Below are 24,577 nucleotides of genomic sequence, written 5' to 3' on the forward strand. Positions count from 1 at the left end.
GATCATTTTCTATTCTCAGAAGAGGGAATTTATGTAAGATGGGTGTATTGAAATACAAACAATTCTGTAGAATGTAGACATTCTCTTTAGGTGAGAAAAGTGAAAAGCCCATCTGTAGCAAAAAAGACTGGAGGTTATTGCTGTAGCTTCCGCACTAGCCCAAATCACTCAAACATGTTGGGGCAAAAAACGACCCCAAGAGACTTGATAAAAGACAGACCTACATGTCAAGAACATCTGGAATCATTTTGCAGCTTTTAACTGCTTTTTTTACTCTGGGTATGAACAATCCTTAGTTCAGGGCAACAGTAGCACATGTGTGGCACAGACATTTGTCTACCCGCCTTAATATTAGCTGTAAATATTTAAATATAACATAACTGAGAAGTCTATTGAATATAGTTTTTAGGTAAACACAAATGTAACAATGAATGTCCTAAAACAAATCTTAATCTGCATAAAAATAAACTAATATTAATGTGCTGACTGAACCAGAGTTTAACCTTGACCAGCACTCAGCCAGATAGTAAAATAAACACAAACTGTGTTCATGGTTTTAATCTTTCATCAGCTGTTATCAGCACAGATGATGCTATTGCCTTGTGCTGACTGAGCTGATTATGTGAGAATAAGAGGACACCCAAATAAAGGGAACATAAGTGAGACCTACAATTTTACTTAGGGAAATGTTCCTTGAAAAGGCCACTATTGATGTTTTCCAATTAATGTGGATAAAACTTGTTGTAGTCAAGGCAATATAATCTGTGTTGAGGTGTGGCTAAAGGGAACAGGCAAGCATTAATTCATCAACAGGGACCTCTAGTGGCAAAGTCTTTTAGTACAAATTACGTCTCACACATTCTCGTTCTATCTCTGTTTTTCTCTTTTTTTCTTTATCATAAGCATTTCTCTTTCAAGTCTGGAGGTTTTATTCAGTCATTCTTTCAAAATCGTTTGGTTTCATTTTGCTGAAATAAAGCCATGTGTCTTTCACCTTCTTATACACTGTCTGTGTCCTCTGCAGCAGTTATTCAAAACACTCCAGTTACTTTGTGCGTATACAGTTGTATTAGGACTGTTTTACTGGTCAGCACGAAAATAACAAAAGAACTCACTGTTCGACATAATGTACCAACTGCCTTTTATTTAAATGTTCAGAAAGGTTTTGAATTAAACTCTTGTTCATATTGCTGGAATGACATAATTTTAAAGTTCCAAGTTAAAGATGTTGTAGAACAACTACAAAGATACCAACTACAGCAAAGTAATAAACTTTTGTTAGGACATTAAATAAAACAAAATGTTCATGTTTCAAATTACAGTAATCTGAATGTTGTCATATCTTGTCATATTTCAAATGTATATTTCTACATCTTCAAAGCCATTCATCTCTCCTCATGTCCTTTATGACCTTCCTCATGTCTTCCATTATTTTGATTTCTCTTTTATTTTATTTCCTTTCATCCTTCATTCATTCATCTAGCACTGGAAAGCTGAGGTAGGTGCCATTTGCCAGCATGCCCCTGCAGGTCCATCTCACTCATGCATGTACTTCTGTCTTACCCAAGGCACTCAACCCAACTGTCTGAATCAATCCTGTATGTACAGTTGCGCTAAATTGATTTTGCTTTGTTGTGAAATAAATAAATATTTAGCAACAGAAGTCACAAGTCTGTCAGCAGAAACAAATATTTGTTACATATACTGTATATACAGGTAGATGAAAGAAAGTATATTTTTTTGCAATTTCATTTAATTTCAACTTCACCGGTATGTTTTGTATTATCTTGCAATGCAAAAGTCTTTTTGAACCTACAAGTATTTCATGTTTCTCAAATTTCTAGTTTCTCAAAGGTGAACTATAATTAAGGGGTCAACAACTTTTGTATCCGTAAGTCTTCTTTTTATTAGGAGTCAAGCCACAAAGTGGCATAGTGGCGTTATTATTCTTCTTCCGCCATTGCGTCCATGGCAGCCCAAAAAATTGTATAGTAAAAAGTTGTGAAATTTTGCACACTGATAGACGACAGTCCCAACATTTTCCACATCAAATTAGTCTCTAACTCAATCACTCTAGTGCAGTCAATGAAACCTGGTGAGGGTCATTGTGACCTCACTCTGAGAGAACAATAAACAAATTATTTTATAACCCAAAATCCATAGTGTCACCAACAGTCTAAACTTCCACGTACCTTTTTGACAATAAGTACATCCTAGAAACAAAATAAATATTTCCTCTGAAACCTTGGCGCATGTCAATTGGTTAAAACCTACTTTTTCGAACTCCTTCTAGGCAGTTTATCAAATTTTCAAGAAATTTGGTATACAGCATCTAGAGTCAATGCTAATAAAAATGTATTATAAGATTTTTGATTGTCGAAAAGGTTCTAGTATAGCGCGTCAACAAATTAGACAGCAAGCATGCCAATATGTATTTTGAGGCTGTATCTTATTAAAATGCTTGTGATGATTAAAAAGTCATCATAACGTCATGTCATTTACATTTGTATACTTGTTAGCTCAAGCCGAGTACTTTGATATCAAACTTGTCATATTCCACCATACTTCCTATGCACCATATTGTATAATATAGAAGAAAAAATATATAATTCGAACTCTTACTAAATTTGTCCGATTTTCACGAAATTTGGTATGTAGCATCTGGAGACAATACTGACAAAAAGTTATTAAAATATTTTTGATTGATTTAAATAGTGCTCGTATACCTCATCAACAAATTCTAAGGCGAGTGTGCCAAGGGTCATGTGGCTTTATCTTCGCGATACTGTTGTGTATTGACACAAAACTTGGTATGAATCATCAATGTCACATCTTCTTTTGCCTCATTAAAATGTGGTGACAGCACCACCTAACGGTCAAAATAAATGTATCAGCAGTTTTATTGTGTTTTAAGTGGATTTCCGTATGGTTTTAAACTTGGCTTTAAAAAAATCTGATCATATGACATGTCCAAAATATTTTTCTTTGGGCCATTTTTTAGCTTGACCCCATAACTGCTGCTTGCAGCTATATATATAGACCGTTTAAACAAGTGTTGCATGAATTATTGCATCACACTGCAGGACACTGAAGCAATCGTGTCTGTTTGATCTAGGGTATTTTTATAAAACCGTTGAAAGTAAGCCAAGCTGAGAGTAAGAGATCAAGATGGTGAAAGATAAATAGAGTGAGATTAAAAAGTACACAGCTTCAGAGTTTCATTTTGACTCAAAACCCTGTAAATCAGTGAAGTTATTGACGTGTGGCATCTGGGCCGCTCTTTAGCCGTGGGCTATACATTGCCTCTTCCTCATTTTGCTGAGCAAAGCAGGAATAAAATGCTTTTGAAATCAGTGTTTTGTTTCTGCATGAAGAAGACATACATGTTTGTATTTAGACTTTGTTTCCACGCTCAGAAAAGAAAATGAATTAATATGTTGCAGCTTATTTGGAAAGCTTGTATTGCTGCACACTGGTTAAGATGGTTGTTGTAGGTAGACTAACTTGACCAAAAAGCTATGCTGGCAAAAAAATATTTTTGCGGCTGATGTGATTTTTAATTCTATAAAATCATGATGATTTGACTCTTATTCTCTATTCACCCTCAGGCCCAGCGTCATGTGAATGACCTGTATGAAGATCTAAGAGATGGACACAACATGATTTCCCTGCTGGAGGTCCTCTCCGGGGAGACACTGGTGAGAATCACAAATGTTCTGATACTGACTGTGTGTTCACTAGCTAAACAACCAGTCAACTTAAGACCCACCTTAAGGGTATACTCACATTTAGCCTGGTTGATCTCAACTGTGCCCTGAGCGCGATTGCCCACCCTCCCCTCGCTCACATTGTACTTTAACATCCGAACGCGCTTTCATCATTACAATGGGACTGCTTTGAAGTAAACACAAACAAAGCGATCTCTCTCAGCACAACGGAATCCATCGTAATATTCAGTTTGTGGCTTATTAGGTGTATTTAACTTCGTGTATTTAACGAGAGCTGCATAGACCGATCCGCTTAAAATATAATTCTCATACGAGAGCGATATGAGATTATACGGCTCATTATCCTTGTAATCACTCTTGTGTAAATTATTTCATAAAGCCAATCGTTACACAGCATTGCATTACATTTGAAAAACCTACTATGTGGAGTAGATTTGGCCGCGGTGACACACGCCTGTATGTAATAGTGCTGTGCACTTTAGATAGTTCTACCGTTACAGCTGAATCTCAGGATGTATATATACAGATGTATAATATAAAGAGTTGCACAATTTACTTCATGCATTCAGTTCCGCTCTCCTGTGTGGTTTGCTCTCATACTGCCACCTTTTCAAACACAAACCGCACGCTAGCCCATCTCTTCCAACCAGGCCAGGTGAACCACGCCAAGCACTCACATTAGTCAATCGAACCAGGCACTAGGTGTCAAACTCGCCCGGGCGGGTTTGATTAGGACAGTGTGAGTACGTCCTTAATCCTTTTCAAATACAAAACTTTACCTTTTGAACCCCACCCTTCCCTCAAGTCCACATTCAGGTCCAGACCTCCAGGTCAACAGAAATTCGTAACTCTGCCATTATTATAGGCTTTGCCTTGAAAAGTGCTATATACTGCTGAATCACAGCCAAAACACTGCGTTCAGGTATTCAAGGCACACTATCTTGACATCATCCCCTCACAATGCTTAATTTCTTGGCTATAGCTAAGACGTTAACATCACTCTTTGGCTTTTCTCTTGACTCTGTGTGGCACATCTTTTTCTCCGCCTATAATTTCACCTTCTTTTGACATTTACAACCCCGTCTTTTTGCTGACGTTTGCCCTTTGACTTCTGTCGGCTCTTTATGCACTTCTCTTGCTGGGGCAAGCCAAGGGAGAGGGACGTTGTGCGGAGCATTCGCTTGGTGAGTGGGTCTGTCAAGTACATGCTTCATTGGCTTGTGTCACTTACTGTGGCTGGCCTGTGCATGATGTCACTTCAGCCAATCTCGTCGCACCATCGTTCTCTTGTTTTTCTTCTGGATTCTGGTGTCTTGAGAATTCAGAAAAACTCTAAATGTCACATGATGTTAAAGCCTATTTAATGTCATTAACAATGTATGCTCCTCAGCTAATCAATTTAAGAGGTTTGCGGCTAAATGTTTGCAGACTAAAGAGTGATGTTACTTTTTAAAAACTATAGCTAGATTCTTTAAGAATTATTCATGTGTGCATGCTAAATGGGGGACATTTTACTTGTAAGAGTAACATTACGTGAAAAAATCGAGTCTCGTGGTGTAACCACCTGATGCCAGATGCACATCTGTCCTGAACCGATGTTCACCAAAGCCACAACTCCACTACTTCTGACTCTTTGCTAGATTTGTAAGTGGTCATGAATATTAGCTCCATACAAGACCCTTTTGCTTCTCTCTTCATTTATGTCCTTCATTATGACTTTCAAGACACTTATCTAATAAATCCAGGATGCACCTCAACCTCTCTTTGCCATTATACAACACATTATCAATCTTAACATTCCTCCTGTTTCTTCACAGCCTCGTGAGAGGGGACGCATGAGATTTCATAAACTTCAGAATGTACAGATAGCACTGGATTTCCTAAAACACAGACAGGTAAAAGACATTTTAAGATAACTCTTAAGTTAATATTGCTTTTTCCATAAAGTGACTTGGACCACAATCTCTCCCCTGACAGAGTAACTGAATCTTCTCCTTTTGTAAACCACAGGTCAAGTTGGTGAACATCAGGAATGATGATATTGCTGATGGAAACCCAAAGCTGACGTTGGGTCTCATATGGACCATCATCCTCCACTTCCAGGTGTCCCATTCTGTCAGTGTTAAGTTCCAATACCATTTACCTCCTCTACCTGGGCTTCAAATCAGTCTAGCGAATCACTCGAGTCTGGGTAATTTACTGGTTCACTTTCCAGCTTCGGGTGTCTTTGGCCATATTTATTAATCTTCCAATCACCATCAAATCAATGGGGTCAATAGATCGTTTTTTTTCTTCAAACCAGTGTCTGATTTATGCGAATACATTTCTGATTTACTGTAGTTAACCGGATTTTACCAACCACAGTGGTCTTAAAATGTGAAAATAAATCAGACAACTCATTTGATTCTAAAAACAGATTTGTTGAATGTCATGAGGAACTCTCTCTAAATATTTAGTTTCATAATCTCTTAATCAGTTTTATGGTTTGAGGTCTAATTTATGCACGGTAAAATGTGATTAATAAGTCTTATAAACACATGTCTTTGCTTAACTTGAACTATTTCTTTTATAAGTCACTCGTCATGAAAAATAATTCATTCAAATGATTTTAACGAAACTAAAAAGTTTTTTTACAGTGTATGAATTAACTGTCCAGAATGTTTAATCTATTAAATTTGTGAATAATACATATGAAAGCTCAGTTGCTCAAAGCACAAAGAAATCTTAACTAATGAGTTTTTCTGAATCTTAAATCCAATTGCTTTGGAACAGTGAAATAACCACCTGGTTAGTCTCTGAGTCAAAGATTGTTGTGTCTAGAGACTCAGCAAAGAAATGCTTGCTTTAAAGGAAATAAAGAGGTTTTAGGATTGTTGTTGACTGACCTCTGGAAATTAAGAGCTTAATCTTTCTTTCATGTAGACGTTTTATAAAAAGGCATGAACAAATATTTAATTATATCAAATTATAGTTTTGAAATTGACAGCATATTGGACCCTTAAATAACTGTAATGCAGTTAGTTAGTTTTTTTTCAGCTTGTAGGTAATGTGTGGCCATCCACATTTTCATAAAGGCACTTTGACTGTAAATATGATTGTCTCAGAACCAGGAGGTCAATGGTATTCTATGGGTTAGTGCATGTCTGATAGTTCTGATTCTGATTATTTATTGATTTCGCTACATAACTACAGTTTCATGTGACGTAACCCATAACACTCATATTGTGGGCTCGTAGATTTCAGATATCCAGGTGAGTGGTCAGTCAGATGATATGTCAGCAAAGGAGAAGTTACTCCTGTGGTCCCAGCGTATGGTGGACGGTTACCAGGGCATTCGATGTGAAAACTTTACCACAAGCTGGAGGGACGGAAAACTTTTCAACGCTGTCATACACAAACACGAGTAGGTGCAATGTTCATTCTCAAATTCTCAATTTGCTTGTATAGTTAGTAAATTGAGCTTATATGTTTAGATGGTGATTAAAGATTAATCTGAATTCATAACATATTTTAGTAGTGATGGCAGTCGTATGACTGCACTGTGCACAAAACACAAAATAATTTTAACATGCAGCTGAAAATGTTTTCTCTGTGTGAACTAGTCCTTTGATGAAAAGTTTTTCTGCCATTAGCAAGATATAAGAGTATCACTGCAATAAAGGAACGATACAATGCTTTGAAAAATCGGAATGAAAAACAGTCTTCAAATAAATTAAAACTGTGTCTGCAATTAGGGTGTGTCCCATGTCCCACAAACACAATAGACTGCAAATAGAAGTGTACAATGAATGTGAGGGTTGAAAAGATAAATACTGTGTATAATTGTCCATGTCATTATTAGCTGAGACACAGGCCTCGCTGCGGGGCACCTTTCCCGAAACTTACAGTAGACATGTACCTGCAAAGCTTGGATACGCCCCACAAACCCTGCTGAGCAGAGAGAGAGAGTTTAATGCTTTTGTCAGTCAGAAACACCCGTAGGAGTAGTCAGTCTTGCCACCTTTTAAGTTGTGAAGCAGCCTGGAAAACGCTAGTTTTAAACCAAGTGTGAAATTTCTATTCTGGAGCTCTATGGGACTAAATGTTTTGAGAAACAGGAGAAGACCGAATACCTGGAGGATTCACACAATCATGCAGAAGACAAACTGATATTGCTTATTTCTGGAAGCAGGGCTTTACACCGTTTGGGACATTAAATCCTCTTTGAAATCGGGACATACTCAAAAAGGACCATGATGCTGAACATGAAGAGGCGTTTGACTTTTAAAAAGCGCCGTACTGACTCGAGCAGTACGGTGGCTTCTATGAATGATGCGGAGGACCGTGTGATAATGGTTTGTGAGGATATCCCCTCCGAAAGTTCACAGGACTCTGGCTGGGGCTCGCAAAGCTCGAGGGACCGTTCCAGTGGGGACTCTCAAACACCAGACGGGCCGAGATGGAGCTCAGCTAACCGTTTACCAGAGAGGAAGTTGGGGGGTTTGCATGGAGGGCTCAAAATGGAAGATCTGACCGTAATGGCAGACTCTTCTTGCCCCGGTGGAGATTTATTTTATGTTCCTTTCCACGAGCTGACTGGGTGTGCTTCATTTCTAACTTTCTATAGATGTTTCTAGTGTAGTATATTTTTTTGTTTTGGGCTCATACATATATCTATATATGTGTATATATATATATAATGTTCCCTCTATGTTGTTCTGAGCCTCACCCATCTTTGGGTATTTATGGCATGTCAGGTATGGCTCCATCCCTCAGGACATAAATGTTACTGTGGATTTATGGAGCAGGTGGACACTGTACCTAGTTTTCTGAACTTGTTTGTTCCCCCATTTTCATAACAAAATATATAAAACATTCAGTGTTATTGTGAACTCTCATTGAAGAAAATACAGCTGTATATATAGCAATGCAATGTTTATGTTGCTCAACTGGTATAGCATTGTGTTAGCAAGAGCAAGGTCATAATTTAAAGTCCCAGTCCACACAAACCAAAAATGAATGACTTGGATGCACAGTGAGTTGTTTTCCCTAAAAGTTGCTTTGGACACACGTGTAAATGTTATTTTTCCCTCAGGCCCAGGCTTATCGAAATGTCGAAGGTGTATCGCCAGACCAACATGGAGAACCTGGAACAAGCCTTTTCTGTGGCAGAGCGAGAACTTGGGGTCACACGACTACTTGACCCAGAGGGTAAGTATAAATATAGCTCTGTGAACATTCTGAAGAAAGATAAACTGAATACTTGTAATAGTATAATTCCATAATATGCCTTACTTACTGTAACTGTGCAGTAAACAACTGTTTGTCAAAACATGGCTAAAATGTACTGTAAACCTCCCACTTTATGATAGAGTTAAATTAAATGAAAACAAGTATTCATAAATGTTCATTGTTTTTATTTATTTTAGACGTGGATGTGCCCCATCCTGATGAGAAGTCAATTATCACGTATGTGTCCTCTCTCTATGATGCTATGCCACGTGTTCCTGATGTCCAGGATGGTGTCAAGGCCAGTGTGAGTGTTCCCTCTCCTTATTATACAGAGTATCAGATGTTGCATTTCTCACAGTTTCCCACTCCGTCAGTCAGCACTGAGTCTAAATAGCAAGTCTAACCTAATAATAACTGCATTTTTTTTAAAAGCCTTCCTAAAAACATTAGTCTTGGTATTTGCCTTGCTATATTTCCACTATATTAATACTTATTTATACGTTTTAATATGTTTTTGTTTGGGTTCACTGAAGAAAGTTACAAACACCCGGGATGGCATGAGCATGAGTAAATTATTACTTTTTGCTTTTGGGTGCTTTTCTCTGTATAAAATATTAGATTTCTTGTGATCTCTTACATAACTTGGACCAATTGCTTTCAGATGCACTTCATCACATGAATCCTTTACACCTTAAGCATCTATTATGTCTGATTACTTCAGGATCTTTACAGGCTATGTCATAGATAATCAATTATTGTATGCACTATTTTTGCACTTGAATCTGAGGTTGTCAGACACGGCTTTGTGAATTCCTAATTGAGAGAGTGTGGTAAGTGAGTAAGTGAATTAGCACAGGGGAAAGGAGCTCTCCTGTACTTCTCTGATATGTTTGTCCGTTCTCTCTGCTGCAGGGCCTGGAACTGTGCTGGCATGAATACTATGAGCTGGTTACCATTCTACTCAAGTGGATCAGACATCATGTCATTATCTTTGAGGAGAGGAAGTTCCCAGGCAGCTATGAAGAGATTGAGGTGAAAAACACTAACTTAAAGTCTGCTGTTGTATTGTGATGCGGTTGCTACTAGAAACCTTGTTCATATGTAGATGAAATACTCTTCATTGTTTTGGTTTGTTTGTGAGATGCACATTGTGTTGATTTTATGTGGAACTTTCTGTATACTGGTGACCCGCACATTGTGTTTATTGAATTATGGTATCACCATTAGACTTCCTAAAGGGGTAGTTCACCCAAAGATCCTCTTGTCATTTCAAACCTTTTTGACTTTTTTTTCAGCAAAGAAGATATTTTTAAGAATAGTTGGTTCCCATTGACATGCATTGCAAGGTTACCAACATTCTTCAAAATATAATTTCGTGTGCCCCAGAAGAAAAAGCCATACATGTTATAATGTCAAGAGGGAAAGTAAATGATGACAGAATGATTTCACAGGAATGACCATGCTTGATGACCAATTTCACCAGCAAAATTTTACGGATGAACATCACTGTTTCTGCTATTTGAACCAAATGTTTTTCAATGGCGTAATAATCCCTTAGACACTAATGCTGCAGTTCATGGTTTAAATTAACATGCTACTATTTGTTACATTTTGAAAAAGTTATCCAATTATACATAGCAAATTATGTATTTAAAAATATATTGTTAAAAGACTATAGTTTTCCACACTACATATCCAGAGAGTTCTCGTCATGTAATTTAATGTTACTTTGAAAAAAGTATTTGAAGTGCATGACTCATGTCATACAAAACCACATAATGAAGAGAAGGAACTCGTGTTCCTGCTCTTTGTATGAATTTGAATGGATGGGTCCAGCAAGGGTGGGGCAGCTATGTAATAGGAGTATCATCTTGGTCTGAGAGTATGGTATTTATTTTACCTGCTTTGTGAAAGAATCCTGAGTTATATAATTCCATACTAGATGACTAAAGTTTAGTTGAGTACTAGTAGATCAGAGTCAGATTGCAGTATTGTTCAATAAACATTCCATAACATTTTTGAATCGTAGTTTACATTTGACCAAAAAACAGTTTTTTCAGTTTGTAACAAAACCAGAATCCTTTTGTTATTAAATAGGACCATTTTTTCTAAGATGACATAAAGAACCTTGCCTTGAAAAATGCTATATACAACCTCTGTGGTGCTATAAAGAACCCTTTCTTTATCAGAAGTCAGGAGGGGTTTCTATTCTTTTTCCAGCATTTAAAGTGTTTTACAGTTTAAAAACAAGAAGCAAGACATGTAAATTAAGTAATACTTTTTTTTATTTCCTACTGGTTAAAACATTAGTTGTCATGCAACATTTAAAATATATTTGTACATATTAAATAACATTGTTACAAGTTCTTTCACAATTTTATATTGTTACATAACAACTTTTCAGAAAAAATTATATTTTCCCAAAAGTAGTCACACAATTCTTAAACAAAAATAAATAATAATTATAAATGGTGTTTTAGGCTTGTTTAGCACAAATTTGGAGAGCCTCACAGAAAAGTCTGAAAGTCTTAAAGTACAAACAGACACAAATACATTTTTTTTATTTGCCAAAAGTTCCCGAACATGTGAAGTTACATTTGATTATTTGTATTCCTGACCCTGGATCAGGATTTTAATGCAGGAGAAACAACCAATCAGAAGGCAACTTCCAAATAACTGATTTGATATCATCTAAAAAAAGACAGGCATTTGCCAATACAAAGAACCATTTCAGCAGAAAAAAGGTCAGGATTGGGGTTTGGTTCAGGATTAATAACATGTTATTATGCATAATTTATAGTAAATACATGTAACGTGTAACAAGGGCACTGCAAACTAAAGTGTTACCCTATCCTTATATAAGCTTAATTTATAATGTAAAGTTTCCTTTCAAGAGAGGTCTCTCAACATTGCTTGAAACACTCTGGGACTCCCCTTCTCTAAACCTTACTGAAACCTCATTGACTAACGCCATTAGAAATGAAAATGTAACTGGCCAATGTTGTCCAAGACGCCGCTTGGTGGCGTAATAGCCACTAATATATTACACCGTCTGGACCACATTACCTCAGAATCTTTCTCCTTCACTTACCTTCACGTGCGGAGGAGAGTTTGAGGATACACCCAGGAGAAGAGGAAGAACTAGGATCCTTCTACTCGTGTGTTCCAGCATGCCCAAGTGTGCCTTATGTTCCGGGCCTTATGTTAATTTTCACCCATGATTGGGCGCCTGTAATGGTGTGATTATTATTTCAGATGGGCGCTGTTCGAAATGGCAACAAGCCTTTTCACACACCTTAGGGTGGTGCAGGTTTGGTACTGTTCAGCTATATAGGTTCAGCCTTACTAGGGTTCTTTGCCTCCAGCTCCAGGCATGGCGGTGTCCTTTTGTATGCTGATACACATTAGGTTTTCATTGTTCCTGTATACGCAGCGCTAAGCCCCCTGTATCGAACAATGGATCTGTGAAGCTTTAAGCTCCCCTTCATGTATGGCAGCTAGTAGAGCTGTGTTATTATGAGTTCACAACGCCCAGGTCATTCAGTGCTGTTCCCTATCATACGTCTGTTTGAACGGCCGCGAATTTGCCTACTAGTACGAAATGTGACTGAGTACGAGCTGTTATGCAATCCAGTTTTGTCGCAGATCACCCCATTCAGCGAGCTGATCTCCGTTTCAGTCAGCAGAAAGCATCGGTGCTGGGAGTGGGCATTCACGAGAGCGGACGTGGCTCCACCGTGCAGAGTTATGGCCAAGTCGAATGATTGTCAACATCCTGTCCCGGACCTTGCCCATCATTGCGCAGTTATTATGCACCTCCTCGCTAAATATAGGTCCTCGATTTTTGCGTTCTATCATATGTGTTGCATATCAAGACAGCCCCTTATATCAGGTGCTTTCGGCAGTTCACAGTCATCATATAGGTTATTGTACCCCAACTGAGCCATATATTGGTTTTAATCTAGACAACCCGTCGTCATAGGCGTTTTCTGTGATTCATGTGACCATTCTGAATGTAAACTGATTCAGAGAGCAAATGTATTCACGTATTCACGTCCCTGTAATTTTTACATGTGGCTGGATTTTGCAGTGGTGCTGCCCTAACAGCAGCTGCTCGAGCCTGCGTTTGCTACACAGCTGGTACACGTTACTCTGTGTAATGCTTGTCGGACAGTTGGATACAGATTTACTGTCCTGTGTCAGACATTTTAACGTTAGGAGGGCTACAGCATACCGTTTCTAATATGGATGTAGTCGCGGCTCTCACTGCTTTTTATGCATGAACGTTCAGTAGGAAGCGCAATCTGGCATTCAGATCTTTGAGGTTAACAGAATGACAGAGACCTTTCGCCCTCTGTCCTCTTCTTTGGTCCAAGATTTTGCCTTGAGGGTACTGTTTGAAAGTACTCTCTTTCTGGTCGATCCGATGCATGCGATCTGTTGAAGAGGCATCCGTGTAAATACCCCGCCTGTTGAATCGTATGTCACACACAGACCACATGATTATGTGCCCATCACTCTAAATGGCATTTTGTGCGCAAATGGAATGCTCTCTGCATTTTGCTTACGCAACCACTTCACGCAAAGTCGACCATTGAGAGCTTGCTTGTGTAATTTGCAGGCAGTGTGTTGGGCAGCTTGTGCAGTGTTCTGCAGCAGCGTACTAGCTGTCTGACTATGCTGTGTATGTCAGCTTGGTCGTATTGGGCTCAAGGGGCAGTCCTTCCCCCAACTATCACTCTCACAAGCCCATGCTTTACACCTGAATGTTTGCGGTTCAGGTTATGACTCGCGTGTGCCTATGTCTAATAAAGCATGTGGCCATGTCCTTCACCGTCACGGTCTTTACTGCTTGGGGATGCAAACATACCAGGCTGCATGCCAGCGCTTAATATACAGGGTTTGTTTCTACCTTGCTCTGCCCTGGCACTTGCTGTTTTTATACTTGTTATTCTACTATGTGTATTGCTACCCTGCTCAGTGTAGTGGCATAGCATTCCTGCTATGGTGGTATTGTATCCCCCAGAGTTCTGAGTGTTTTTATTGGATCCCATAGCAGAATGTGGTATTCAATCATCTTAGAGCCTTAGTAAGGTGTGCCCTGTCTGTGGGAGTCAAGCTGTTTTTCGCTGTTCTCACGGCGTGATTGAACACATTTGTCATGAACTGTGTAGGAGAACCCAAGTGCAGGCAGCAAAACGGGGGTTAACAAACAGACTTTAATAATAACAGAAAACAAAGACCCACGAGGGGGTAACAAAACAGTAGACAATAACAAACACGATAAACTGAAACTCAACAAGAACTCAAGTCTCTTGCAGGACAATGCTTCGAGGACAAAATACCAGGCTTCTATAACGGGGTAACAAGTACATCGAACGAGCCCAAGACAATAGACATGAGGGCATCTTATAGGAAAACTTACAAAGGAGATAACAATGGGCAGGTGTGGGTACTGAAACACTCAGGGAAGGTTAACGAGACAAAAGGGCGGGAAACACTGAAGAGACACGAGAAAGCACATGGCAAGTCATAATCAAAACAAAGCCATGTCTTTCTCACACAAAACCTAAGGCTATGCCATGACTCCGCTGCAAGACCAAGAATAAACATGAGATGATAGCGGAATCATGACAACATTGCCCACTGCATCAGCTGAAATTATGCATTTTGCCCGAACAGAGAACCGTTTCTGATGGCTTCCGCTTGCGCGCCATGCAATGAGCTTAATGCTCTTGCTTGCAGCTACGCTGATTGGCTGAGGGAGTTCCCTCACACTTGCCTTGTGATTATGTACGCTGGGTTCAGCTCTTTGCTGCTCTCACGGCTCTAATTTATACGGTTCCCCTAAGGTTTCAAGCAATGTTGAGAGACCTCTCTCGAAAAGGGAACATCTCTGGTTACTGTCGTAACCTCGGTTCCCTGAGAGGAGGTAACGAGACATTGCGTAAACTGCCGTGTTTGCGTTCTCAGATCGTCGCACTGTAATGTTCTGACCACATTGGCCAGTTACATTTTCATTTCTATTGGCGTTATTCAAAAAGGTTTCAGTAAGGTTTAGAGAAGGGGAGTCCCCTAGCATTTCACACAATGTCTCGTTCCCTCCTCTCAGGGTACCGAGGTTACGACAGTAACCAGAGACGTTATAAAGACTGAGCTTGAGGCAGAGCTTTTTCAAAGTTATACATTTTGAACGTTTGCTTCAACTTTGAATACTTAAGTAGATTGAATATACGTGAATACAATATGTATCTGTTGCTTTAAGACGTCTACTCAGGTCATATTCTAAAAGGTTACCATTTTCTGGCAAGATATTTGTACTTTTACTCAAGTATTTGCTTTTAGGTACTCTATACATCACTGCACTTCATAATGTGAAATTTTACTTAAGGTCTTCTTATAACGAATAGATGACAGTTAACTAAATATTTTAATTTTGTGGTGTTCGTACACCTAATACAGTATGTAACTTATAATTTTTTCCCAATGTAACACTTTTGTTTTGTAGATTCTATGGCGTCAGTTTCTGAAGTTTAAAGAAATAGAGCTGCCTGCCAAAGAGTCTGATAAAATCCGCTCCCAACATCTTTATCAGTCCTTTGAGGTTAGTAAAGAGTATAATGTCAGAATTTATAATGGTAAAATCTGACTGAGCTAGAGGACTTTAATTTAATAATTGTAAATAACTGTTACCGACCAAACTGATAACTGTTTTATTCCTCTACATAATACTTGACTTACGTATTTTACCCCTTGAATATATTTTTATCACAACATTTCTCCACAGAGTGCGGTTCATGCTGGTCAGATTAAAGTGCCCCCGGGTTACCACCCAATTGATGTTGAGAAAGAATGGGGACGAATCCACGTCGCCATTCTAGAGAGGGAGAGACTGCTCAGAATAGAATTTGAGAGGTGAGCAGCATGGAAATATGAAATTTTATTGGACCAACACAGAAAGGAGAGTTCCATTTCGACACAGTTTACTCCTGTTTTATCCGATACTGAAGCCTTTTGGTAACCCTTTGTGAAAATCACAGACCAATGGCATTTGGGCCTACCCTTTTGGGAGGCACCGCTCTATAATTCCGGGCAAAATGCCATTCAGTAACATTTTCAGTAACAACATCAACTCGCTGCTCCGAAGAAGAAGCCTCACTCTCCGTAGAAACGAGCCTTTTGCGGAAACTACGCTACCAAGCTGCATTTAGTATTACTAAGAGCAACAATTTACTAAAACAAACAGCGACTACCCTCCACGCAATGGCGGTGCTTATCAGTTTTCCAGGCGAAGCTTCTCCGTGATATGGACGAGGCGGGGTTATTCTGCGAGCTGTGCAGCGACACAGATTTGGCTCTGCATGACATGAAAACAGTCGGATGAGCCATCAGCTTTTCCTGAGATTCCTGAGACAGACGGGCATCTGCATTCTGAATTATCTTAACGACTGGCTTAATCTAGACCAGTCAGAACAAGAGATATGTGCTAACCCTAATTTGTGGTCAATGACCTGTTGAGAATGGAATGTAGATGTAATGAAATCACAGTCTGACTGGAATAGAACACTAAACTTTGCCAGTATAAAACCTGGCATTAGCTAAGATGACATGAATACAAGCACATTCTACACTAATACAGTTAGCGAGGAAATCACAAATCTGTGCTCGGAGATCCTCATGGAAATGGAAAAAACATTTGAATTATGTCTTCTAGAGAAACCCATACAAGATGCTATGGGGCCACTTGGATCTTTTGGCCAGATTTTGACATAAATAAAGATGCAAAGGAAATGTTGCAGTTATGTTCTGGAGAAAACAGCTAGAAATATTAATTATGTAAAAGAAGAGGGTGTATTTGTTAGGACAGGCCACAGCCCCTGTCACAAGACAATGTAACTTCATTCAGAATAAGAATATTCAGCACACAGTTCCTGTGGACAGGGTTGTGGAATGGCTGACTAAACACCACAACAACTTATTTTTTCCTGGCCTTGCTTTGGTTTGCCTGAGCTTTATGACAGGAATATCACAGGAAAAAATATGGTTTCATATGCAGTTTGCGGAATATCTGCTGTTGGACTGTAAGAAATGGCTTTTTTAACAGACCCATGTCGTTTAGAGTATTTGCTTCGTCCTGGAAAACTGTGAGTTCCTTGCTTAATATTTGTTCATGAAAAGATTACAACGTTTTGTTTTGTGGGTAATATATTGCTCACATTGGTAACAGCACATTGTTATTTTAGGGACAGGATATTTTAGATAAATGCAGGAATATACTTTTGTTTACTTTTTAACAAAAGCTGCACTGTTTATATGCTAATGTATTTGTTTTTCACATTTAAGTTTGGTTAGTTATATTTATACATTTTTACTTTATAAACCACAGTGTGCTCCAAAAAAGTCAAAGACCACTTGTTCAATTGTTTCTTTTTTTCTTAACTTTTACAAAACTGTTCTATGTGATGTAAGAGCTCCTCACACTCAATATTAACCAAAAGTTTTAATATTTTGTTTATCTTGCTGTAAATTCGTCCAGGTTAGAACGTCTCCAGCAGATTGTCAGTAAAGTGCAGATGGAGTCAGGCGTGTGTGAGGAACAGCTCAACCAGCTTGAGTCTCTACTTCAGACTGTAAGCTAATTTGTCACAAACTCATATATACAGCCGTTATTACCACAGTTCACATCTGTCCACAAATCTTGTTGTTGTTTAGAGTCTGATGGCTGAAAACAGAAGTAGTAACTGGCAACTTGTTTATTAACTGGCTTTGCCGTGTTTGTTGCAGGATATACGACTCATTAATGCAGGTAAACCAGCCAAGCACACAGCTGAGATGGAGAGGGATCTGGACAAAGCCGATGGAATGATTCGCCTACTCTTTAATGATGTTCAGCTTCTTAAAGATGGTCGCCACCTGCAAGCTGAGCAGATGTATCGGAGGTACAAATTGAATCGATGTCAATTCATTAGGTGGTGCAGTTGTCTTCAGATGCACATCAGCATCAGTTTGTAATCATTGATGGAATCAATGATATATTGTTTCAGCTAAAAAAACAGAATGATGCTTGTTTTTTTTCTTAGGGTGTACCATTTGCATGAGCGCTTGGTTAACTTGCGTAGCGACTACAACCTAAGGTTCAAGGGACAACGTGGCCGGCCCGAGCTGGATGAGGTTACCCTACGCTATGCCCAGGACCTGTTGACTTGGGTGGAGGAGAACCAGCGCAGGATTGAAACCGCTGAGTGGGGCATTGATCTGCTTTCTGTAGAGTCACAACTGGGTAGTCATCGTGGTCTTCACCAAACCATTGAAGACTTTAAAGCTAAGATTGAGCGAGCACGAGCAGATGAGGTAACATGATAGACTATATGTTAATAAACAATAACACTATTTATTTATTTGTTGTCATTTGATCAATTGATCATCTTATGGTTTATCTTACGATGCAATTGCATGTCTGTATTTTCAGAATCAGCTCTCACCTTCCAGTAAAGCCACGTACAGAGTATATCTGGGCAAACTGGATCTGCAGTACAACAAGCTGTTGGTGAGTGTTGGACTCTGTAACCTATATGGAGTAATATCAGTCATGAAATATATACTTAAAGTGTCTGCTCATGTGTAATTTCCCTCCTCCAGAACTCCTCCAAGACCCACTTGAGGTATCTGGACCAGCTGTACACCTTTGTCAGCGCATCCACAAAGGAACTGATGTGGCTTAATGACAAAGAGGAAGAGGAAGTAAATTACGACTGGAGCGAACGCAACAACAACATGAGTACAAAGAAAGATAACTACTCAGTAAGTATAATGTCTCTAGTGTTGTTCATTTTTATATGGCATGCAGACTTTTTTTTTCCGACGAGTGAAAGTCAGTCTGTTCACAAAAATATTTATTTTACATTTCTGGATCGATCCTTAAACTGGCAGGAATATAGCTTGAAAGCTGAAAAGGTTGTTGATCTAGATATCACTCTTCATATTTCAGGGTCCAGCATTTTTAGTTGGACCAAGGTGTAGTTGAAGAATGTTTCACAATGTTTATAATATTTCTGTGATCTGTCTAATTGCAGGGACTCATGCGTGAACTAGAGTTTAGAGAGAAAAAAGTCAATGACATCCAGGCCAGTGGAGACAGACTCATCAAAGATGGTCATCCAGGCAAGAAGACTGTTGAGGTACGGCGTGACTACACTCCTACATTGCACTATTACAGAGGTCGGCAACCTCAGGCATGCATGCAACTATTTGCACAATTAATGGAAATCAACGGCACGCAAAACACATGCAGATAAATGTTATTTATTTGAATTACAAAATAAACATTTTTGTAATCTAAACAAATAACATTCAAGTCAAGGTCTAGTTCTCTTTCTAACATTTATACGGTATTTTACTATGGGAATGTCTCTGGCGTGACAGATCGTGGAAGCACAAATGACACCACGTCTACCAGTCTTCCCCACGGAAGATTTCAGCTGTTTTTTTGGAAATTATTCCTCAATCATTCACAGACGAAGCCGCAAGGTAACGCTCTGAATGCAATATATTGCTTCGTTTGTTGAGTGACTTCACAACTTAGAGGGGGAGAACTAACATTATTGTTTGCTCTAAGTTGCCCATGGTTTTCCCAAGTTTTGGCGCACTCACCACGCACCGTAAAAAGAAAGAAAGGGGTGAGTGATCGAGATGTACACTGATTACTGGGGAATCGAAGGGAATATGAATCGTATCCCTTTTTTCCTTTTTTCAATTCATATGTGCATATTTTCAGAAATGTTCGGCAACCAAGGCTCACTGATGCATGTGGGAAGCGAATGCTGGCCTGTGTAGTCCAATTCAACATACAAGCTACTGCAGTTCAAATAGCCAAAGAAGTTCATGCTCGTTCGGATAGAAAGGTGTCAGTTTGAGTTTATCAGTCTCATCCTGGAAATTAATTCTGGATGAGACTCATTATCGGATCCCATCAGAAAATTCCCAAATTCACCCAACATCATGGCGAAGTTCTCCACAAAGCCCTGGTGCCGTACACATCGCTGCACTCCCGAGATGGCACCTCGATGCTCACCCGAGCTTTCCCTGGACCTGGATCAGGTATTGAGGGAGTTCGACCCCCTGTATATTAAAGGAGACCTTTCCAAATCTTTCAAGCCTTCCAAGTTAAGTCTCCCAAGTTTTGTGAGCCTTCCCAAGACCCTTCCAAGTCTTCAGAGACCTGTGAGCTTTCAAAGTCTTCGGAGCCCCCTCCACCTTCCAAACCTTCAGAGCTACCCAAGCCCTCAGAACCTCCCAAGCCCTCAGAGCTTGGCATGGAGCTGGAATACGCCGTGGCTGCATGGTTACCCTGGTTACCCAAAATTTTTTGGGGGGGACTCCTGCACCCTCGCTGCAGTGGCCAGTCCCACCTTCCTGGGGACCGGACACAAGATGCACCCCCTCGTAGCGGTTGTCATGGCTGTTTCAAGCAGCTTCTCAGCAGCCAGGACAACCGCCTCCTTCTCAATGCCCATTTCCACCACCACGGCTACCAGCATCATCCCCACGGCAGATCCCAGCGCCACGGTGGTCGCCATCCCGGACTACCCCATCTCCATCATCCCTGACTTCCCCGGCCCCATTACTACAGCCACGGTGGCCGTCCCTGTTTGTTGTCATCGCACCTGCTAGCCATCATGCTCACCACTAGACACTATATATACTCTGCCTGTTTAATGTTTCTTTGTCTCATCTTAAATGTAATGACAAATGTAACTGCCTAGCCTGTGTTATAAGTTGCGTTGTGTTATAATGAGTCAAGTTGTGTTATAATGAGAACTCAGCGCATTTCATTTAATATTAATCAAAGTGCAGTTGGTTTGTTTTGATTTAAGCCCTAATAAAAAATAAAGCTAACCAACACAATACATTTTTTTTATTGATTTTAGATTTTTTCTAAACAGAGTTATCTCCTTTTGGAACCAAACTCTACATATGTAAGCAACATATACTGGACAATTATATTGTGATATAATTGAAGATAATATTAAACATTAATGTTGATATGGCACAGTTATTACCAAGAAAAAATGTATGGCACATCATGCCAAAAAGGTTGCCGACCCCTGCACTATAACATATCACAGATATATGTTACATTCTTGTTGTTTTGTTGTTTCTCAGGCCTTCACAGCAGCTCTACAGACCCAGTGGAGCTGGATCCTCCAACTGTGCTGTTGTATTGAAACTCATCTAAAAGAGAATACTGCATACTTCCAGGTACAGTGCAACCCATCACTCCTCCCTTTGCAGTGATGTAACCATGTTCCTTACGACCACTCTTACAAAGTCTCTCAGTCAAGCATAACTGGTATGATATTCCTCTCTTTCTCCATCCCATTTTACCCATAGTTCTTTGCTGATCTGAAAGAAGTGCAGGAGAAGATGAAGAAGATGCAGGAGACCATGAAGAAGAAGTACACGTGTGACCGCACCACTACTGCCACCCGTTTGGAAGACTTACTTCAGGATGCTGTCGTAAGTCACATCCCAGATTTATAATTTTTTAATTGATTTACTTATTTATTTATTCTTATTTATATTTATGTGGGACATTTCCACATACAGTAATATTTTGTCCATAAAGTGTTATATTTTCTGAGGGGATCAATGTCCAATGTTTAAAATTTAGCTCAGCTTAATTTAGGAGAGGGCCCTAGATTGCCTGAAGGAAATGGTAAATGTGCTTACATCATTAATTGACAATTCATATAGGTGGTTGATTATAAAATAACACGAAATAAAAAGAAAATTTTCCTGATACACTGTCCAATTAAAATCACTTTAAAATTACCTCATTACCTATGGAAACACCTCTTTATGTTATGCTTTCCGCATGTCAAAATGTGAAGTATTCCACTAAACATAATAATAATAGCAATATAGAATAATAACCACTATAGAAGAACCTCTGGCTATAGCCCCAAAGCCCAAGGTGTTCTGAATCCGGCCAAGGCAACATGCAGTCTAGAGCAGGGCTAGTTAACTGGTCGCCTTAACATTTAAAATAAGTGGAGAGACTTTATGAATCGTGTGCTTTAAGAAATGTACGTCCTGAAACGACACAACTTTGAAGGTCCAAAACGATGCTATATTCAAAATAAAAGCAGTTCCGGCAGCTCATAACTATATATTGACTATACAGCGATTTGATCGTTCTGTCCAAGAAACTTAATGTTATTTACAACATTATAATCCACAGGAAATCGGTTTGCCCACACGATAGGTCACATCCCAAAATGCTTCTTGTGCCCTTGAAAGAAACTGCGGTTTGGGCACACCATGCGAACGGTTGTCTCAGATAAGGGCAAAGTGTGTTGTTTCTATTATGGCACTCATTATGTATGATTTAAATGGCTATATTTACGAAAAACAGCTGTTCATCTCCCTCTAGAACTTGCACTTCAAAGTATCTTCCCTTATAATTGTGGGGGAGTGAAGGGGGGATGAACATGAATGCGATTGGAATTCATCCGAAGATGCGATAGGAGTTCAGCTGAAGATGCGATAATAGTGTTCAGTTCTTTGCACAGACCAATTGATTCGCCTTGTAAGACGTTTCAAGGTGCAGGGATTACTTTTGTGCTGAATGTATTCATGTTTTTGACTTTTATTTATTTAACTTTCATTAATTCAACCAATATCTTCATAAATATCTTGAAAGACGTGGTAACACACACTGTGTCTGCCAATATCATATTTATATTGTGTTCCTATACAGAAGTATTGCTTACGTTGTATCTTCAAAGAGTATTTAGTTTGATAAAATGTTTAAAAAAGAGCTAAACGATGATTTCCGTAAAAAGACTAGCTGCTGCAGGCAGGCAGGGGGGGATGAACTACAGCACGAGCACACAATACATCATTGCATTATTCCTTAGTTCATGTCCAGCACCTTTTAGCACTGGGGCCGCGCCATCTATCAGTATCAAATAGGTGAATTTTTCATATCCACCGTTAATATAATATCCATCACTGAAACGCCATGAACAAACAAACACACCTCAATTTCTCTCACTATCACAAGAGTAAAGAGCTGCAGCTGCAGGCCCACAATGCAGCCAATATTGATGAGCACGTCTTCCTATCGCTTGTCGGTTGTACACATATCTTGGCGATAGAGCTGCTTGTTTGGGTTTTTATTTTATTTTTTGAGTGTGGAAATATGGATGTCCGCTGATGCAGCAGTTTATATCTTACCCTCAGCAGTATGTTTATACTGGCTTGTATTGTCGATTCTGTGTATCCTGCTTTATGGGGGGTTATTCACATATTTTTTACTACAGGCTCATAGCAGCATGTTGTGTATGGGCAGTAGCAAGTCAAGGCCTATTCTGATACAGTAGATCTATTCTGCCTAAACCAAACACATTAAGCAGTTTTACACGTACCACTGTTTTCAACAGGAGGAAAGAGAGCAGCTGAACGAGTTTAAGAATGACATGGCCAACCTGAACAAGAGAGCCAAAACCATTATCCAGCTGAAGCCCCGGGACGCAACCGCCCCCTTCAAAGGCAAACTTCCCATTCAGTCAGTGTGTGACTTCAAACAGATGGAGGTAAACACCACTCAATGTTATGTGCAAACAGCTGTCCAGTATGCTGATGCTCTTTTCTCTCGTAATAGATCACAATGCACAAAGGAGATGAATGCGCTCTCATCAATAACTCACAGCCCTTCAAGTGGAAAGTTCTGAACCGTTCAGGCGATGAGGCTCTTGTACCATCGGTTTGCTTCCTCGTGCCACCTGTCAATAAGCAGGCTGTGGAGAGTGTGTCCAGGTAAATAATATACTGTAGTCTGCAGCCGAAAGCTCTAAAATGCTGCCTTCGGAGGCAGCATTTCAAGGTAGGAAAGCATCAAGGCACGTCCGAATCCAATGTTTGCTTTACATCCTGTCTAAGATTCCTCCATCAGATTATTTTTTGAAGGCAGCATGGATGTATCCTTCGCTGCCTTCAATGTCCCACAATTCTATGCCTGTGCTCGCACGGGAAATGTGATTAAATGCGGCCAAGAAAGCAGCTGGAGCACAGTTTCTAGCGAGAAGATAGTAATATTTGATTAGTTATCACAAAGGTGCCCTCTGTTTACAGTATATTTAGAACAGAATTCCTTATGCTGCCCGTGAAGGCTGTCTGAATGTTTTTCTCTGAGCTGCTTTCATGCCCAAACGCATGCCTCCTAACAAGTCAGCTGCCTAAGCTTTCAGACACAGCCATAGACACCTTCCACTGTCAAATCTTTTCTCTTTAGTCTTTAATACTTTAATATATTACTTGGACTATGTTGATACAAACCATAGTGAACTACAGGACAGTACATAGATAAAACTTTACCAATCACAACACACTTCACAAATGCTGTTACGTTAGTGAAGCGCATGAGAGTATGTTGCTAATGTTGTGCAATGTTTGCATGCCTTTTGTAGATAAGAATCAGGTTGCTTGTTAAGAAAAGGAATCTAATGCTTTTTAAAAATGTATTATGTTTTTTGGGGCAAATTTATTACAATTTTGAATTACCATAATTTGAATGACTTACTCTTAATATGTATTGTGTGGTTTCTACAAATAAAACCCATATATTCAGGGTTTCT

The 24,577-nt window shown here is 39.4% G+C and overlaps 1 protein-coding gene across 10 annotated transcripts in view; it reads left to right on the forward strand.

Moving 5' to 3' along the window:
- The window catches only part of plecb (plectin b), a 113,757-nt gene that overhangs the window by 65,050 nt on the left and 24,130 nt on the right, over window positions 1-24,577 (forward strand). For 5 of the 10 annotated variants that reach the window (XM_079470307.1, XM_079470299.1, XM_079470300.1 and 2 more), the window contains exons 3-21: window positions 3,609-3,698; window positions 5,546-5,623; window positions 5,739-5,831; window positions 6,965-7,131; window positions 8,803-8,918; window positions 9,137-9,243; window positions 9,852-9,971; window positions 15,448-15,543; window positions 15,727-15,854; window positions 17,476-17,569; window positions 17,724-17,878; window positions 18,020-18,290; window positions 18,409-18,486; window positions 18,579-18,740; window positions 19,013-19,117; window positions 21,102-21,197; window positions 21,330-21,455; window positions 23,384-23,536; window positions 23,605-23,759. In XM_079470307.1, the coding sequence (XP_079326433.1) occupies window positions 3,609-3,698; window positions 5,546-5,623; window positions 5,739-5,831; window positions 6,965-7,131; window positions 8,803-8,918; window positions 9,137-9,243; window positions 9,852-9,971; window positions 15,448-15,543; window positions 15,727-15,854; window positions 17,476-17,569; window positions 17,724-17,878; window positions 18,020-18,290; window positions 18,409-18,486; window positions 18,579-18,740; window positions 19,013-19,117; window positions 21,102-21,197; window positions 21,330-21,455; window positions 23,384-23,536; window positions 23,605-23,759 (2,390 nt within the window). Of the gene's footprint in view, window positions 1-3,608; window positions 3,699-5,545; window positions 5,624-5,738; window positions 5,844-6,964; window positions 7,132-8,802; window positions 8,919-9,136; window positions 9,244-9,851; window positions 9,972-15,447; window positions 15,544-15,726; window positions 15,855-17,475; window positions 17,570-17,723; window positions 17,879-18,019; window positions 18,291-18,408; window positions 18,487-18,578; window positions 18,741-19,012; window positions 19,118-21,101; window positions 21,198-21,329; window positions 21,456-23,383; window positions 23,537-23,604; window positions 23,760-24,577 lie in introns of all 10 variants that reach the window. The other 5 variants (XM_079470306.1, XM_079470303.1, XM_079470298.1 and 2 more) reach the window with 1 other exon arrangement.

Source organism: Barbatula barbatula (assembly GCF_947034865.1).
Source record: "Barbatula barbatula genome assembly, chromosome: 12".
NCBI lineage: Eukaryota > Metazoa > Chordata > Actinopteri > Cypriniformes > Nemacheilidae > Barbatula > Barbatula barbatula.